The sequence below is a fragment of the Aulonocara sp. 'chitande type north' Nkhata Bay genome, linkage group LG3 (assembly GCF_057382095.1).
Source record: "Aulonocara sp. 'chitande type north' Nkhata Bay isolate Kocher_YH1m ecotype deep benthic linkage group LG3, A_spYH_male_GT1.1, whole genome shotgun sequence".
NCBI classification, from domain to species: Eukaryota; Metazoa; Chordata; class Actinopteri; order Cichliformes; family Cichlidae; genus Aulonocara; species Aulonocara sp. 'chitande type north' Nkhata Bay.
The window spans coordinates 30,893,359-30,912,735 of NC_141346.1; the positions used below are offsets into that span (position 1 = coordinate 30,893,359).

At 42.6% G+C, this 19,377-nt stretch overlaps 2 protein-coding genes across 2 annotated transcripts; one reads left to right on the forward strand and one right to left on the reverse strand.

The window, feature by feature from the left end:
* Positions 1 to 511: 511 nt before the first annotated feature.
* mus81 (MUS81 structure-specific endonuclease subunit) lies at positions 512 to 10,389 on the forward strand. Its single transcript, XM_086276109.1, has 17 exons — positions 512 to 583; positions 755 to 905; positions 1,382 to 1,511; positions 2,923 to 3,011; positions 3,199 to 3,327; positions 3,414 to 3,494; positions 3,591 to 3,679; positions 4,317 to 4,499; positions 4,581 to 4,760; positions 5,141 to 5,268; positions 5,368 to 5,480; positions 5,732 to 5,851; positions 6,457 to 6,552; positions 7,637 to 7,765; positions 7,852 to 7,955; positions 8,857 to 8,940; positions 9,692 to 10,389. The coding sequence occupies exons 2-17, from the start codon at positions 765 to 767 to the stop codon at positions 9,756 to 9,758; spliced, it is 1,863 nt and encodes a 620-aa protein (XP_086132235.1). The 5' UTR covers positions 512 to 583; positions 755 to 764; the 3' UTR covers positions 9,759 to 10,389.
* Positions 10,390 to 10,976: 587 nt separating this feature from the next.
* Positions 10,977 to 17,814, reverse strand: tmem185a (transmembrane protein 185A). Its single transcript, XM_086276123.1, has 7 exons — positions 17,444 to 17,814; positions 16,197 to 16,373; positions 15,065 to 15,272; positions 14,427 to 14,510; positions 14,132 to 14,308; positions 13,118 to 13,241; positions 10,977 to 12,756 (listed from the first exon to the last, which is right to left on the reverse strand). The coding sequence occupies exons 1-7, from the start codon at positions 17,479 to 17,481 to the stop codon at positions 12,506 to 12,508; spliced, it is 1,059 nt and encodes a 352-aa protein (XP_086132249.1). The 5' UTR covers positions 17,482 to 17,814; the 3' UTR covers positions 10,977 to 12,505.
* Positions 17,815 to 19,377: the final 1,563 nt, after the last annotated feature.

Sequence of the window (19,377 nt, forward strand, 5' to 3'; positions counted from 1 at the left end):
GATCATGTGACCTGTTATCAGTGAACAATTCAAAAGCATCTCTGATGGTACGACAGTACATAAGTGCACCCGTCTGAAGTGCTGCACATTTTTGAGTATATGTGCTAACGTCTACACATCTTTTTCAAAGGAGAGCTTTACATATTTCAGTAAGACAACATCAAATTATTTGGCGTGTGATGTATGCTGGAAGGCTCTGTGGAAACATGCATCCACTGAATACATCTGGATAATTCTGAAACAAAGGAGTCCACAAACCATTTCAGACAGCTGGAGACCAGCAATTCTTTTTTCTTTTTCTTTTTAAATTAGTATCATATTTTTATAAAGGTAAAAAATGTCTCTGTGTTGCCTTTAGTTATTAAATATAAGGTTGGATTTTAAAATAAGTTTTTTCAGATTACAGGTTTATTATATCACTATTATACTATTATTGCCTCCTTTGCCGCTAGAGGCCACTCGTCACATTAGGAACCTTTGGGGCTTCCGTCCCTTTTGTGTCACGTGACATATGTCAACAAGGAAGTGGGCTGTGTCTTTGAATACAAGGCGCCAGTAGCCGTTCCTAGTCAACAAGTGAAAGGTAATCAGCATTATAGGACATCCACACAACTTCTCTTTACATTTCTGTCTGATCTAACTGTCTGTACACACGTCTTTGAACCCGCAGAGCTCCCGTAGCTTGTTTGAAAAACTTTATTTGGGGTTGACTTTATCTTACACAGGCTAAATCGATTCCTGCTTTTCCCGACAGATCCCGAGGGATGCCCGCCACCGAGCCGGTCCGGTTGGGTCGGAAACGCGCCCTGCCCTCGTGCCCGAACCCGCTGTTCCTCAAGTGGCTCACCGAGCTCCGGGACGAGGCGAAGGAGAAAGGACTAAAGATCCAATACACCTACCACAAGGTACAGAGGATGTAGCGGTTAGCAGGGGTTAGCACTCTCGCCTTAAAGCAAGAGGGATCCTAGTTGGCTTCTGGGTGGAAGCTTACCTCAGCTATCACTGGGTACATCCTGGGCCGACAATCCACCACAGGGCTAACACACAGACACAGGCACACCCAAGATCAATTTAGAAACACCAGTTAATCTGAAATGCATGCATGGACTGTGGGAGGATGCTGGAGTACCCAGAGAGAAGCATGCAGGCACAGACGACATATAAAGAGGCTCTAACTGGCTGGCAAGTTCAAACCATAAACCTTCTTGCTGTGAGGTGCACAAACCACCACTGTGGACAAATATAACAAATAAAATCCTTCCATGTGTCTACAAGCTTTCCGTTTTTGATGGACAATGTGGAATTAAAAGGGATATAAATCACCAGGAAAGCAGAAATGGCTAATTTCTATTTATTTTTGTGTGCTGCTGTCTTTTTTAAGGCCATCAACTCACTGAATAAATATCCACTGCCGCTCAAGAACGCCAAAGAGGCAAAGATCCTCCAAAACTTCGGAGACGGCATCTGTAAGATACTGGATGAAAAGCTGCAACGGTATTATAGAGAGAACGGTAAGAAGCAAACGCATGGGTGGATAAGATGATCCAAAACACACGCTAATATGTTTACAACACAGAACTAGACTAGATTTCACTGTATGTGTACTTGTGTGTTACTTTTCTTCACTGTTTCAATTCAGTTCTTTATACAGCATCAATTAACAACAGCCGCCGCTTCAATGCACCTTAAAAGTGATAGGGAGGAACAATCAGGCAATACCCTATGAGCAAGCACTTGGCAGCTGTGGTCAAGAAGAGCTCCCTTTTAACAGGAAGAAACCTCCGACGGAACCAGGGTCAGGAAAGGGCAGCCATCTGACATTAGCAACACAAAGAGACCAAGGACTAACTATGAGGGAGACGAGACAAAAGTTTCAGAAATGCAGTTGTGGCATTTAAAAACATCAGAAGTGAAAAGAGAGGAGTGGAGAAAAAAGGCTCAGTGCATCATGGGAAGTCCCAGAGTAGCCTTTCTTTAGAAGTTTTTAGAAGCACTATTAAAGGACGATTCAGGGTCACCTGATCGAGCCCTAACTATTTGCTTTATCAAACAGGAAGGTTTTAAACCTAAACTAATAATTAGATAGGGTGTCTGTCTAATTAGAAGAGGGGTCTGAAAGCTGAAGGCTCTGCCTCCCATTCTACTTTTAAATCCTATCCTAGGAACCACAAGTAAGCCGGCAGTCTGAGAGAGAAGTGCTCTTTTCAGATATAATGGAGCCTGATCATTCTGGCTTTTGTATGTCCTCAATGATCAGGCAATCAAACAAAATGAGCTTGTGATTAAAAAGTAGAATTAAGAGCAAAACTGTAGAAAATCATACAAAAAATGCATCATTGCAAAGTTTGCTTTGCAAATCTGGAAGTTTGTATTCATGTAATTGTTGACCTCTCAATAAACTTATGTTGTGTTCAATGTCTGTAGTTTTGCATCAAATCATAAAACATTAAAGGAACAAATATTTAGTCTGTTTAAAGTAGAGGAAGTGAGCTTTTAATGGACGCTTAACCCCAGATCACTGAAAGCAGTTTTGTAACATTATCATTAATGTCAGGTATGTTTTACCCTGTAAAACAAACAAACATCAACATATATTGAGCTGAAAGAATACATGGCAAACTGAAGTAATCCTCTTTTATTTCTCACTATACAGCATCTCACTAAACAAAGAAGGTATCATGGTGGGACTCTGTAAAGAGATTCTGAGATTAGTAAAACTAGGGAGTTGTTAACAAAAAAAAAAAAAAAAAAAAAAAAAAAAATAATCAGTGGAACTGGTAACGTGTTCTTTGGTCAGACCATTGCAGAGACGTGTGAGCCTTGTCGAGTGACCTCTAAGTGATATTTACTCTGTGAAAATCACGTATCACAAACCAACCAGTTTACCCAGCTCCCGTGTCTTCACCTGTTCCTCTGCTCCAGGTGCTGACGCTTCTATACACGCTCTCCCCAAAGGAGCGCCCCCTCCTGGCCGATCAGACAATAACATCATCCTGGCTCCATCCAAAAAGGTAAAGTTGGAAACAAAGAGGAGATTCATGGAAATAAATATTTTCCTTCACACCAATAAATGCGTTTTGTGATTACAGTAAAAGTAGAAGCATCAGAAACGACAACAAAAAAACCTCAGCCAGATATTTGCAGTATGAGGGGATGTTTCCATTGTCATTACAGTGTGTAACTATTTTTTCCTCATAGAAAAATGCTGCAGGTGATCAAGGAAAGGATGGAGGAGGAGATGGAGGGAGGAAGAAGAAGAGGGAGTATGTCCCCCAGAAGAGATCCGGGGGCTATGCTGTGCTGCTGACTCTTTACAAAGAAACTCAGGTAGATTTTTCGTCTTTCTTCCAACTACTGCAGCATCAGTCAGTGTTAAACCGGTGTTTCATTACCGCCGTGTGCTTTCTGTCTAGGTCCCTGGTAGTAAAGGTTACATGTTTAAGATGGAGCTGCAGGCAGAAGCTCAGCATCTCTGTGACAAATCGTTCACTGTGGTGAGTGCTTTCACTTCGATCTCATGTGTTCTTCATCCGTCTGCATGCACGCCGTCTTCTTGTGAAGTGTCCATCCTTCATTTTCTCTGTCTGCAGCCTGATTTAGGCAGTAAGTACACCGCCTGGAGCTCAGTCAGCACTCTGATCCAGAAGAACCTGGTGATAAAGACTCACAATCCTGCAAGGTACGGCTGCTTGAAGCGTGTCAGTGCTTTTACTGTAACCTCACGTCTTTTCTTTTAGTCTTGTAGAAGTCGGCTTATTTTCGTATTGAGTGTTTTAAGTGCAGCTAATTTAGGTAGTAAAATGTGTTTTTTAGAAATTAAGCTTTTGACTTATTTGGACAGGATTAGAATGAATGCATCAGAGGGACAGGCTGAAGTCTCAGGCTTGAAGACAAAGAGGTGGGGCTGAGATGGATAGTAGATGCTGAATGTGGAGCTGGCAGGCAGGAGGAAAGGTGGCCACAGAGGTGCTTCATGGATGTAGTGTAGGAGGACCTGCAGAGGGTTTTGGAGGAGGATGATAGGGTGAGGTGGAAGCAGATGATCTGCTTTGGTAAGAAGAAAAAGAATCGGTGTAATTTTGACTGAAATTAGGATCAACTTAGTAATCAGACTGTTAACAAATCAAATAATTTCTAGTCTCTCTCTTCTGCTGTATTTGACAAAGATGCTTCTTGGCTGCTTTTTGTTGTCGCACTTGCTGCTAAAACTTAACAGTTGTTGCTGTTTCAGCTCTACTTTATTTAAACTCTGCCAACGACCACAAAGATGTAATCCACCATGCAGTATTTTTTCTTTGCCTTTGTGCTTCTTTCAGGTATTCTCTGACAGAAGGAGGTCTGACTTTGGCCGAGCGACTGGCATCCGCAGAGCAGACGAACACAGACGGGGACAGAGAGGCGGTTAGGAGTGAGTTAGAGGCGACTGAGGAAGATGATCCCGTCGTAGACCTCACTGGTAGTGATGAAGATGAAGAAGAGAAGGAGGAGAACAGAATACAGTGAGTGGAAACTAAAAGATTGAATCCTCATCTCCTTATTTTTTTCTCTCTTGGAATAAAGCATTCCTCTTCTTTTCACAGCCCTGCAGAGAGACAACCCACCGTCACTGAGGTTAGCTGCGACGTGGACGACGTGCGTTCATCGGGGAAACCACAGGATTCACAGACGACGATGACGACAAGCAGAAAGCCGAACGCAGAATGTCTCCTACCCGGAACGTATGAAATTATGCTCTGTGTTGACTTCATCGAGACCACTGGGTAAGAGATCTGCCTTCTAACATGTAAGAAACACGCTACTGATGTTACTGATGAATTTAAATATATTAAAAGCCGTGTACGTATAAAAATGTGTATTAATATCAGCAGTATTTATCACAGTCATTCACATTTACTGACCTAACTGTTGTTACTGTGTTCTCATGCGATAACTGCTCTTACAACCATGTTGTGCTCCATTCAGTCCTCGAGGTTTCTTCCTGTTAAAAGGGAGTTCTTCTTCCCACTGTCGCCATGTGGTTTCTCATAGGGGATCGTCTGATTGTTGGGTTTTCACCGTATTATTGTAGGATCTTTATCTTACCATGTGAAGCACCTCAATAAATAAAATTGAATTGTGTATGTATTTATTTGTTATGTAGTGGGAGTCACCATCGTAAGCAGGAGCTGGTGAAAGAGCTTCAGAGAAATGGAGTCAACTTTGACATCAGGAAACTAAACGTCGGGGACTTCCTGTGGGTGGCTCGGGAAAAGGTGGCACCTGTTGCAGGTAACACATACAGGAGGAGAGAGTGGGAGTGTTGATGTTTGATGGGAGGGATCCCGCGCCACGCCTGTTTAACTTACAGGGAGGATTGTTCTGTCTCAGGTCAGTTGCGAGCGCCTGTAGGCAGGGAGCTGGTCCTTGACTACATAGTGGAGAGGAAGAGGATGGACGACCTGTGCGGCAGCATCATCGACGGACGCTTCAGGGAACAGAAGGTCGGTGTGCAGCCCGGTTTTATCCAATACAGTTATTAATCGGTGAGGTGGCACGCCGCCTTCAAAATTACAGGTGATGATTTGTGCTTTTTACAAGCAAGATGAACCCAAACTGAGTTCAATTTATATGAGTATGAACTGGAAAACATAAAGTAGTGACATCATCAGAACCCGGTGCTTGTTCCTCGTCTCGCGTCGGCCTGCAGCACCTCCTGCTTTTGTTCATTCGTCTGTTTTCTTCCCTCCGTCAGTTCCGACTGAAGAGGTGCGGTCTTCATAAGCCCATCTATTTAGTGGAGGAGTGTGGATCAGCTGCTTCTCACCTGAGCTTACCTGAAACTACACTGCAGCAGGCCATAGTCAACACACAGGTAGAGTGCACACGTGGGGCCACATGGGTCACTCTCAAACTGAAACAAATGTTGTGGTGTCCTGCTGGACGCAGCCATCAGAAGATGGTACGCTGTGGCACCTGTGTAGCATCTCTACCATACTAAGGAGCCGAAATTGTGCCAAGAATATATCCCCACACCCTTACATCATCAGCCCGAAACTTTGGCGAGAAAGATCCATGCTTTCCTGTTGTTTACTTTAAATTTTTATCTTTCCATCAGAAAGTTGCAGCAGAAATTGAGACGCGTCAGACCAGTCGAGCAGGTGTAGCTAGTGAGGCGACCAGTGACAGTAGATTTATATTTTGTCTAATTTTTGTTTCCTTGCCGATATTTGAGTTTCATTAATTTTCTTTTACCATTCGTATCATGATTAGATGTAATCACAGCATTGCTCGTCTGGCTCTGAGCTATTAATGACCAGCGCCATAACAAATAAACACACAAAACACACAACATAGTTATTTTCTAACCTCGACTTTTAACTAAAAATTAACCATGTTTAATGTGTATGGTATTTACATAGTGTGTGTGTGTGTGTGTGTGTGTGTGTGTGTGTGTGTGTGTGTGTGTGTGTGCGTTAGGTGGTTGACGGTTTCTTTGTGAAGAGAGTGCAGGATGTGAGGGAGTCGGCGGCGTACCTCACCATCATGACACGATTCCTGACTAAACTGTACCAGGTAAACACAAAAAGATACATGTTCCAATTTTACATTGTGGAGTTATGTAAGGGCGACATGAGAGAGCCCAATATTTTAATCTGGGCTTCACACAGCTGAACACTCAAGGCGTGAAAACTCTAACACACTGGGTGTGAGTGGAGCCACCTAGTGGTGCTTCCCCCTCCCAACACCCAGTGGGGTCTCCTATTAGTCCAGGACCCTGGGCTTAAGCAAACGGCTGAACCTGGGAGGCAGAGAACTGGTAGAGGAAGCTCTGTCCTGAGAATGAGGCTGGTGTGGGCGGTCAGGAAAGGCTGAAGAAAACTCGAGCTCTGTCGGTTGAGCGGCGCTCTTAGGGGGAAAACCCTTAACCCTGTGGAAGGTGGGCGGCTGCGGCGGGGGACCTGGGCTGTCACTACTTGATTGTCCGCAATAATGTGTGCGGGTTTAAGTGTATCAACACATATAGTCTCCCTATGTCGAGTCTCAGACGCATGGTGTCCTATGGGCATCATGCCTGACGAAAACAAACTTTTTAAAGTTTCTGAAGTCTTTTGGGCAAAGGTGCACCAGACCAGGAGCACGAAGCAAGTCCACTTGAATCAAAGCACTGGGGTGGGGGCACCAAGATCCTCCTTAACTGCAGAGCGCAGCCCCAGCAAAAGCCCACTGGAGGTGGTCCAACCCAGTTGCCATCTGTTAGAGAAGCATGGAGCACAGCCTTAAGCGACCTGTGAAACTGCTCGCACATCCTGTTAGCTTGTGGGTCATCTGCAGTGGTGCGGTGGATCCTGACCAGTTGTGGATGGCAAGGGGACCACCTCTGTGGTGCAGTCAACCACAGTCAAAAGGTGCATGAAACCTTGCAACTGTTTCATCCTCGTTTCCCACTGTGTCGATGTTGGTAAGATTTACATCTGAATATATGCTGTCACATTGAGATTAGGCAGCACCAGTTTCCACCTGTGCACACGTCTCTACTGCATGACAACACTTGTTAATTGAGCCATAAGGATCATTTTACTGTTAACATAACATAAAATCAGCCTTAAATCTTTCTTAACTGTAACTTTTGCTTTTTTCCTGTTTAAACCTTTTTCAGAACCGAACGCTGATCTGTCGCTCCAGAGAGCTGGAGGGCGATGGAGGCAGTGACGAAGAGGAGAGAGGGCTCCCCTCCTGCTCCCTTATGTCTTTTGCAGAGTTCAACCACGGTGCAGTCAAAAACAAGGTGTGAATCTGCTTCAAAAGCCTGAATTAAACTGGTTGTCTTGGTGATCGTCTCTAATCCTGGCTTCACTCTTTCTTCCCCTGTAGTGTCAGACGGTGAGAGAAGTGTTTGCCAGACAGCTGATGCAGATCAGCGGATTGTCTGGAGACAAAGCAGCTGCTATACTGGAACATTACAGCACGCCACACAGGTAGCTGGTAGTACAGCATACTGCATACTCCACAGCTCACCGGGGTTCCTGATTTGCTTATCTTAAGTTAACAGCCAAGAGAGAGACGAAAATAAAGACAAGGAGGGATTATGATCTCCAATAGTTACAGTTCCTTATCTATTGTTGCTGCCTGTTAGATTAGGGCTATTTCCTCCTGTGCGTCATAAAGAAGTGTACAATCAAATCAACAAGCAGCTTTAATCCGTTAACATTTTAAATGATGGCCAGTGTGGTCGTCTGCCACCAGGTGGAGCTGTTGTGGAGAATTCTGTTAATTTGTTTGTTATTAGTTATTTTGAAAGTAAAAGAACGAAATCATGGATACAAGCGGCAGAAATGAGCTTTCTCCAAAGGGTGGCTGGGCTTTCTCTTAGAGATGGGGTGAGGAGTTCAGTCATTTGGGAAGGGCTCAGAACGGGTGGACGGATGGATGATCTATTGTTTTGTTATCATTTCAAGTTTAAATTTTTGTTGAGGTAGTTGCCACATTTTAATAATACGTCTTTTGCATTAATGCATTTTCATATCATATCGTTTAGTGTGTTGCTTGTTTTTCTTCTTCTTTGTCTGGAGTGTATTGTGCACATCTGTAATCGGCACAGATTTAATTGCTCTCTGATCAGCAGGCAGCTTGTTCCAAAAAAACACACTAACTGAAGGCACCCTCAGGATATGTGGATCTGATTGCAGGAATATTTAAAAGATCTGCACCTGATGTTTAAAAAAAATCAGTATGGCAGTAGGTCATTAGATGCTGACTGAATAGCATGGCCCCAGAACAAAATAACTAAATATGTCAGAGCAGTCACGCTGTGTCTCCATACTAATGTAAGATATGAAGGATTATTTATTAAATCTTTGTCTTTTCTGTCATTTTCAGTCTTCTGACAGCATATGAACAGTGCACAAGTGAAGCAGAGAAAGAGAAACTCCTCTCCTCGATCCGATACGGGAAGCTCAAAAGGTTTGTAAATACAGTTTCACATTTTTTCCTGGCTTCTTCCAGTGGTGTTTGTAGTATTTGAGTGTGACCAGAGATGCCAGGTCTGAGGAAGGGGCTCGTAGGCAGAAATATGGCTGTGGAAGGAGTTTGGAAAGGCAATGGAATAAAACTTTTTGTCAGTCTTGAAGTGATTCTGACAGACACGTCAGGAAGGGAAAGAAGCTTCCTGCCCATGCTGTGGTATAGTGGATGTGATACAAAGTGCCCTTTGACTGGAGTGGCGTTCCCCCTTTTTGAAGAAAGGGGACCGGAGGGTGTGTTGAGGAAGATCAGCTTTGATGGAAGGTCTGTGGCAGGGTGCTGGATCGACTAGTTCAACCTCAGCTTCAAGAAAAATAATGTGGCTTAAATTCAGAGCCAGTCTGCATCTGGTTTGCAGACGTGGAGAAGACATTTGACCTCTCACGGTACAAGTATAGAATATCTGACTTTCTGATCCTTGTACAAGTGTGATAAGAGCTTTGTTCAGATTGCCGGCAATAAGTTGGACTTGTTCATGGTGGACACACTGGAGAGAATATTAATACCCAACTGGATTAGCATGGCTGTGGAGAGAAAGGTAGCGATGGAAGAATTACAAGAGAGGTTTAATCAATGTCATGAACTTCCAGTGTTGATACTTTGACCACCACAAACCACTACAGTACCTTGAGTGTGTGTGTGTGTGTGTGTGTGAATGCTTCATGCTTTCTCCTGTTGGCTTGTTTTTCAGGAACCTGGGTCCAGCTTTGAGCAGAACAGTTTATCACCTCTACTGTACACAAGGAGCTCTGACATGAAGGCGGCCCTGGAGGTGGTCCCAAAGTATACTCAACAATGTGAATTATACAGTCATTAACTTTTAGGTCCTCCTTTACTTGAACAGCATCATTTTGAGTATGATTATGTAAAAGTGTATATAAAAGTCAAGACACTGCTATATTTTGATATTAATAAAAGATTCCTGTTTGAAGAAGTTCACACGGCCCATTAGTGCACAAATAAAGTTTATTTTAAATAACTTTTTCTAGTCAGAATCCAAATCCAGTGCCCAGACGCTGAAGTCTTAAAGCTGTAAGCCAGCTTGCACCTTTCCAGCTTGTCCAGCGTTACTGCTCATTCGTGCACACTTATGGGAGTGGAGCCTTGTACCCAGGAGGTCTTCAGGAGCTGCTATTACCTGATAAGACCTTTTAACACATCAAACATGAAGAGCCAAAGTTTAACCTTGATTTGAAAACTGCATTTCTGAGCATGGTAAGTATTAGATTGCTACACGGCCACAGGTTTTATCGATGAGTTTACTCGCTGCTGGTGAAATTAAACTATTAAAGCTCATATCTTTGTACAGCTGTCTAATATGGGCGATGAGGTCTTTTTTTCCTTATCGTCTTTACCTTGTTGCTTTGAATTCGCGCTATTTAAATGAAATTAAATGATTGAATTTCTTAAGGACGTAACTACGGATACCGCTCATCAACTCTATAGTTTTTTTAGGCCTGTTGCTTCTTTGGTCCTTCACTTACCAAGTTTTCTCAAATTTTTTTAAGGACACACCAATGCTGACACATGCTACGTCAACTAAGGGAATCAGCTTGGGAGTCAACATGTTGGTGCAAGAATACTTTTATTCCTGGTAAACTGTGTCCTCTTTACCATTTTTAATAGAGTCGACCAAAGAAATAAGGACAAATGTATTTTGTGATGGGCTGCTGGTGAAGATCCTAAAGATACTACTCTTTTTTTTTTTTTTTTTCCCCATGGACCTCCGGCCCAAAAACAAAACATGATGTGACATCGCTCTGTCTCGTGACAATGGAGTTTAATCCCAGAAAACATTGAATATCATATTTCAGTGTCAGACCCATAGAATCGATCTCTGACATTCACCCACTTTACAGAAAGAAGTCAATCAGTGATCCAAGAGGCAGAGACAGACTGCTGCATGCCGACTGAAGCACTGTTAGACCAGAGCGCAGCACGGGAACTGTTTGTGGCACGATCACAGTGAAGAATAATTCAGGGCTGGATTACTTTCTCAGTTTAATTCTGAAATAAATATACAGACAACAAAAACCCGGTATGTTTAGTGACACCTGACAATCCCCCAGCAATGACGAGAAGAAACTAATGGCAGCATAGAAGGGAGAGTTTAAAAAAAAAAAAAAAAAAAAAAAAAAAAGAAGAGGGGAGGGCTCGCTGTCTTTATCTCCTGAACAGGTCAAGATTTTTATTTTCACGGTTAGACTTAATGCAGATATGTGTTAGCTTCTAAACTCTGCTCAACTCCTTACTTCTTCAATCAAAAACCCAAGCCGTCAGTTTAATGTTAAGGATGCTACATCACCTTAAAATTGCAGTCACACAGATTGCATTCATAAGATTGGCTGTGCAATCTTTTCTACCATCCTCAATCAAAAATCAGGAGTGCATGATTGACGTTTACTTTTTACTCCCACCCACTCTCGTCAGCGCTATGGTCCCTAACTTGACAAGTTGTGTTATTTACAAAAACAAAAACTAAACAGGAATAGAAAAATCCAACGAGTCAAACTGGGTTCCTCCTGGAACATAGTAACAAAGTGCTATTTCCTTTTCTTTTTAAAGAAAAGATGCTTTTTTTCTTCAAGGGTAGTCTTAAAGCAATGCTTGCAGAGTGCACGAACGCTTTGGAAAACAAAACTTTACTCTTTCCTCCCGTTTGGGGTGGCTGAGAAGAAGTTCCCTCTTAGCCAAACTAATTCGTTTAAACAACTTGCATGTTTGGGGCAGAGTATTGGGGATCGTGTAGTTTTGCACAGCCCTACATATAAGCCCTGTGAATCTTTTCTCCAAATGTGCAATCAGAAAGCAGCCCAACAGCTGCTTCAATGCACTGACACACAAGTATTGCTCCAAGGCAGCCCTGAACAAAAAAGATAGAAACTTTTCCTCTGAGCCCCACACCTTTTTTTTTTTTTTTTTTTTTTTTTTTTTTTTTTTTACACCTAAATGATGAAGAGAGAATTGAAAGGACAGGGTTACATTGATCCCTGTATGGAGCCTCTCCAATGGTCCCCGTCACAAACCCAAAAAGTGTTGATTTTGTTTTTAACATCCTCTGAACATAAAGCAAAGATCTACAGCAGTTCAGAGCGAACATTTAAAGTCTACACGCATCCAGTTCTCACTGATGTCAGCATCATGTCACCCTGAAGTTTAGATCCAATAGAGTCTTGGATGTTTCCTCACCACAGATACAACTGGGAGTCAGCAACAACACTGTGGCTCCAGCGAGAGGTGAAAAACAAAGCTGTCCCTTCGTGGGTTCCATGATTTCACCCTTTAAAGGCAGCAAGTCAGGAGGACAGCGGGGATCTTGGATCCATCGCCGTTTTAGTTCAGGTGGATTGCCCGTGCTGGGCATGCTGATGCACAGTTCAGGGTGGGGGGGGACCAAAATCCTTCAGTGGAGAGTGGATTTAAAACAAAACAAAAGAAACAGTCTCTGAAGCGGTTTTGGCTTTTTTAGTTCGGCACCCACGACTGCTCATGCTTTGACCCGCCATTAGTCCGGCATGTCGATGCAGAGTTTGGGTGGCGGGACGAAGTATTTCCCGGGGCTCTGCGTGATCACCACGCCGGTCTTCTTGTGGAACATGGGGGCAATCTTTGGCGGCGGTTCAGGGACGGGCAGATCCTCGGCCGCCTCGGGGTCCTCACTACGTTGAAGGTCATAGGACACGTTGCCATACTCTCGCAGGAAGGGAAGGAGCTCCAGCAGAAAGTGGCAGAAGTCCTTCCGGATGCCGAACCACCCTGATCGGAAATAAGGACGGAGCAGAAGAGAGAAACAATGAAAAGCTTTTGATTTGCAGACAAAGTTTAATATTATTAAAATATGACCACATAAATAATTAAAAGGAAATTTACCCTCCTCTCATTTACTCTCAGGTCAATCAAAAAGTCAAAATATAATCTTTTCATTTATTTTTCCTCACATTTTACAGACCAAATGATTTACAGAACCAGCAGCTTCATAGAACATTATTTGCTGGAGTCCGAGAAATGACAAACATCGAAAGATAAAAGTTTTAATGAAGCTATATTAAGGGAAAGTTGTGGGATTTCTGAAACAACAGCAGCAGCAGGGACCACAAGTCCAGCTGCAGATACTCACAGTGGTTTCCTCCCTTTTGGCCGAAGGTGGTGGCCATGAGTGTGAGCAGGGAGAGCCACAGAGGGACGAACACGCACACATAGCTCAGGCTGTTGTGACCGTCTAGCTTGTGCACCAGAAGGATCTGTAAAGACATATGAATGTTATCAGACATCCTGCTGCTGGGAGGAAAAAACATGCATGTGTGCAGCGATTTTTGACTCTACCAACCAGACACCACAGGAGCGTCTGTCTTTATGGTCTAAGTGCCTGCGCTGAGCATGGTTCACAGCCCACTTTAGACTGTTCAACTGTGCCTTAGTTTGCAAGGCTTTTTATCCGCCATTCTCTCCAGCTCGCTTTACAATATATTTTAGTTTGTATTTATTAAAAACAAGAAAGATGAAAAGAAAGAAGACGAGCATGAGCCAAAGACTGTAACAGTCTAAGGAGCTTACAAAGAAAAGCGTCTGGACTTCTTTAAGTTGCTTGAAGACGTTTCACCTCTCATCCGAGAAGCTTTTTCAGTTCTGGGATCAAATGATGGAGAGTCCCAGATATAAACCTAGTGGGAGTTTCCCCCCCGAGAGGGACAAAAGGACCCCCTAATGATCCTCTACCTAATCACATAAGCCTAGATGTGAAAACGGGTGTGGGTCACAATCAGCCAGGGTTTCGGGTGAGCTCATTGTGAAACCTGGCCCCACCTTCCTGAGGTCAGATGGCCCAGGATGTGAGTGGGCGTTAAGGCGTCTGGGAAGGGAACTCAAAACTGGATTATAGATGGCAGAGAGTTGGTGTCGTAAACCACCGCCTCTGTTCAAAGATGGTCGCTCACAGTGGACATAGATGGCTTCTTTCACTCCTCTTTCAAACCATCTGTCCTCTCTGTCCAAAATGTGAACGTTGGCATCCTTGAAAGAGTGTCCTTTATCCTTAAGATGCAGATGGACTGCTGAGTCTTGGCCTTTACATTGGAGACCAAACAGCTAGCCATTTTAAACAACACGAGATGATGCAGACTTCACGCCTCACCTCAAATGTGAGAAGCGGTACGACGATAGTCATCCAGCTGATCGCCATGGTGATGTGAGTTCGCCGCTGCTCGGCGATGATGTCGATGGAGCGGAGAAAGAGGACTGACCAGATGATGTAGTAAAGGACAACAAGGCACAGGAAGGACATGAGGATCCACAGTGGGACACACACCACCTGCAGCACACAAACACAGGCAGGGTTTCATTAAAGCAAGTTCAAAGAGGGCTTCAGGACCAGCACAGATTGTGGTCACAATGGAAGCACAATAAGTGGCATGTTTTGTGTGCCTCACCAGCCAAGGCCAGTTGATGATCTTGTCCAGCTTCAGAGCGATGAAGATGAACTGCAGAATATTTACTGAACACAACACCTCCAGCTGAGGAGAGGAAGACAGGGAGAAACAATCAGGACAGAAGTTCAGGACTGTACTTTGATTAAACTGCCTATTCTGTTACACGCATCCTACATATGAACACTCTCAGTGGGATTTAAAGCCATGCAGAAGATGCAACAAAAACAACCAGTGTTGTTGGAGACCAAGAGTTACGCCGGCATTGGGAGAACATACAAACGCTTCACAGCTGGCCAAGACCTTCACACGTCACGAACACCTTCAACTCACAGAAAGCACTACCCTTAAGACCATTTCTTGCTTTTTCATACACGATGTTTAAAAAAGTGCAACTTTGCCTGAGTTGAGTCTGATAATGCAAGAACAGTATGCAGAAGACTTCAGACACGGATCAGGCTTTAATTCAAACGACTCTGACTAAAGATTGATGAATAAAACATTTGAGGATAACAAAAATACAAACCCCTCACTGTTGTATCTTTTGACACTGAATCTTGACAAACAGCTGGAAAAGTGTAGTTTTGTGATATTTTACGATCATAGTTTCTGAGTTTCCTCATAAAAATCAGACGCCTTACCTCAAGAGAGCGGTCGTGTCTAAACCCCCAGACGCACGCTGCTACGGAAACGGGTGACACAAAGAAGAGTGGCATGAAGACGAGAAGCCAGAAGTAGTTTCCTCTCGCTACCCGATCGCACACCAGCACCTCGAACATCAACAGCAGGACGTGGAGCCCCACCGCTATCAGCATGGCCTTGAACTCCACACACGTCTCCCCCTCAGCCCTGACAGAGGTCATCATAAAGGTTAAAACACTTCAGGTGCCCTGATCTCAGCATTCAAGCTGAACCTGGGCTGCTGCTATCACCATACTTAAACGTATGTTCCCAATCTTCTCCTAGATGAATTCATTAACATTCCCCAGGGTAATGGAAATGTCAACATCCTTATAGGGTATACAAATCATTAATATTGGCAGTTACATTGAGCACCATGTGACAAACTTATGACTGTGTTCACATGCCACATTCGTTAAGCTATGAATTTTAACCATCAGCCCAAATTTTAATATTTGTAGTACAGACCAGCGACCGCTGATTATATCTGTCAAATGATCAAAGTAAGCCACCGATTTAAGTCTAAAACGAGACGACAACAATAAGAAGATGAAGTCTGGGTGAGCATCATCATATTTACATATTTATTTTGTCTAACAAATTCATCACTCTAAAAATCAGTACTGCTCTGGTAAATGTAACAGTATACAGTTGTTTACCTAACACCAATGCAAAGAGCTGTGCACAGTTCAGGGTCTGCTAGTTACTTTAAACCACAGACAGCAAGAAGAGATGGACAGAGCTTCTCTCTGAGAAAGTGAAGCCGACCCTGCATTCTTTTCACTGTCCAGCAGGCAACAACTCCTCTGCTTGCAAAAAAACATTTCTGATGCTACAGGAGACTTTGGGAAAACTGCCCCGCTTCCCTCGCTCTGTTACCCCAGTAAACACTTCCATTATTTACTTTACAGATTCAATCACTACACTCAGGTCAGACTGAATAAAAAATGAATTGTAAAAATGACTACGAAAATAAAACAGAGCCTGAGGAAAAGCTTCACAAGGGGACTTCACTAAGCAATAGTGAACGTCTATCTTTTTACAGACAGTCTACACTAACTACCAATTCACATACAAGTGAGAGAGTCTAACCTGTACTGAGGGTTGTGGGCCCAGACTCCGGTGCCCACAGACGCCCCGATGATGACCAACAGCTTCCACAGCCATATTGGCGTAAACACAGCCCAGTAGCTCCACTGGATAACTCCATCCAGCCTCAAGGACAGCAACACGGAGAAGAGCAGCAGGCAAGAATAGATTAGGAACTTGCTGCAACAGAAGAGAGGAAAAATGAAAGACATGATGATGAAAAAAGATGCAGCTTTGCAGTTTTTATAGTTAAAGGCAAATATGGAAAGCTCATTTTCTCCCACTTGAAAATTTATTATAAGATGCTTAACAACTGTATTAGACAGGTTTATACCACAACTGCCATAACCCAATGGTAATTACAAAAATCCCTTTTAAAACTTTGTGTAATGGTTAACGCTTAGAGCAGCGGTGTCGAACTCCAGGCCTCGAGGGTCCTGCAGGTTTTAGATGTCTCCTTGATCCAACACAGCTGATTTAAATGGCTAAATTACCTCCTCAACATGTCCTGAAGTTCTCCAGAGGCCTGGTAATGAACTAATCATTTGATTCAGGTGTGTTGACCCAAGGTGATATCTAGAGCCTGCAGACTCTGGCCCTAGCGGCCTGGAGTCAGACACCCCTGCCTTAGAGCTTAGAATAGTTTTTGACAGATTTCTAAAACTTTGTTTTCTTGTTTTTTGACAGGTAGTTTGATAGATATGTTGAGTGCAGCATGTAGGGTATTGAGTCTTAGCTGTCAGCAATCATGTGGACAAACTTGCTCCAATTTAAGAAAAGCAGGCCAACATAAGAACAACTTTAACAAATACAATTTTGGTTACATTTTAGAACAGTATTTCTTGTGTACCCATACCTACTATATGTGCACAAATGCCAAATAACTTTATTTTAATCATTTTTTATTTTGTTTGTTTGTTTTTACCGAAAAGTGGCAATTGAAACAAAAGGAAACATGACATAACTAGAGCCACAATCCACTGTAGACAACAATAAATTGTCTTTAACTAGCAAATCATCGGTGGTAACAGCTAGCCTGCTAGCCGGGCCTTGGTTAGGTTTTAGTTAGCATTAGTTACTTTATTGAGAGGTATCCCTGTAGGTTAACCAGAAACCAGACAACGTGATTTCCACACGCATAATGAGTCTGCTTTTTACTTTTTCTTTTCCAAACAGCAGAGAGACGATCTCACCGAACACTTAATCCATGCTAACTAGCTACGGTGCTAGCTGAGACGCAGCTACGTTACCTGGGGTTGAAGTCCTGAAAGAGCCCTCGTAAATTCATGGTGCACAAAACAATGCGATACTGGCTAACATTGGCTTCCCCTCGGTGTCCGCTCCTTCACCTCCTAATCCGAACGCTACACATAGTAATATCAACGGTAACTGAGCTTTATGCCTTGGCTTCATCACAACCTCTTTGCCATACCACCCTGTTTTGTTATTTTTTCTTAACGTTCCGCCGGAAATCATGTGATTTAATTTTATCGGCCGGATCATCGCCACCTAATGACCTGGAGGAAAAACTACAGAGACTAAACTAGTAATAGCATTACTGCTCTTTATACTATTACTAATTGTATTATTATTCAAGGTCTCTGCTAAAGTGATTTCCGGTATTTGTTTTTATGTAAGTTTTTTTTCATCTAAGTTTCTTGAGGCTTCGTGTGCACACAGCCCCTCCCTGCTGGTCACAAATCTTGTCACTTAGTGACGCCCTCTTCTTTAAATAAATCCAATCAGACAGGAGACGTTTATGTAAAACTTTTGCAGTGTTTTCAAATGATGACACAGTGATTGTGCTCCTGAAAACTTTAGTCAGTCTTATTAAGAAATAATATATTTTTTTCCACTGTGCTTGGACTCAGTGAGTTTCCCCTTTTTTTTTTTTTTTTTTTCGTAATAACCCCTCCAGCTTCAGAAAAAAACACTTTCACATGGCACTGAGGAGGCAGGGGTGCACAAGTATCCGACAGCAAGCCTGTAAAGGTTTGGCTATATGCACCTCTATAGATGTTATCCATATATCAGGTGTTGATGCACCCAATTTGTTAGTAATATCAAGCCAGCACTAAAAAAATCTAACACTCTGCACACATGGCGAAATAAAAAAATACATTTTTTTTATTTCGTGTAAGACTTACGAGATGTGAAAGATATTTTTTGGTTTTTTGTTTTAATTTTACACTGATTGGTAGCTTACATCAAATTGTCTATTTGATTTAATTATGTTCACCATAGAAATGTTAAATTATTTTGTTCAAATTAGAAGTTTCAATCTTGTAAATCTAACAACCACCCAATTTCATTTTTTTTGAGTGCAGATGTTTGATTAGTACACTCTGGAAAAAGCATGAAGATAAGTGCATTAACCCAGTGAAACATCAAAAATTTGTTTTACATTTTTGGTGATAATATATAATTTTTTTCGTAACACTACAGATTTCTGACTTTTTTGTGTGAAAAAAGTAGCTTCCCTGCTGCCCTCATGCCACCCTAAGAACATTTCTTTAGGTCTGCCCCTGAGAAAGTTGTTAAAAATAGGTGATAAAATGTTGTTTTACAAAATATAGCATCATTTATCATCAGTTCGACATCTCCATTGTGACATGTTGAAAGGCACAGGTTTGCCCGGGGCCCCCTACACTTTGCCCAAGGAGTCCACCCCTACCTTTGTCTGCTAATTCAGAGTGGAGCTTCCTGAGTGATGATGAGTTGTGGCTACTAGTCCCTGAAGTCCACTTGGTCACATATGGTTCTGCGGTGTTTTGGTCTTTAGTTAGTTTGATCTTAATTACACGAGTAAGTATATTTCTAAACTATGTGCAGTCCATTTAGTTTGCCATTAGTGGAACAAGTTCTATCACATCTCAAAGGCAAACTAGTTTCTGCTGCCTTCAGTTTGGAGCGTCACAACAAAGACTTTAAGAGTTTTAATATATTTTTAACATGCAAAAGTATTTTCACATTGTGAATCAGGTTTACAGTGCTGTTTGCTCTTTTATCTCATTGTCCCTACAGCAAGTTAAAAAAGAAAGAAACAAAAGTGCCATGTTCATGAAACTTGATGGAAAAGTTTAAATTACAGAAGCTGAAGTAATTTCAGGGAAACTAAAAACACTCGTGTTTTTTTTTCTTACATAATTTCTTTCTTCCCCGAAACTGACACTGAAGACTAAGA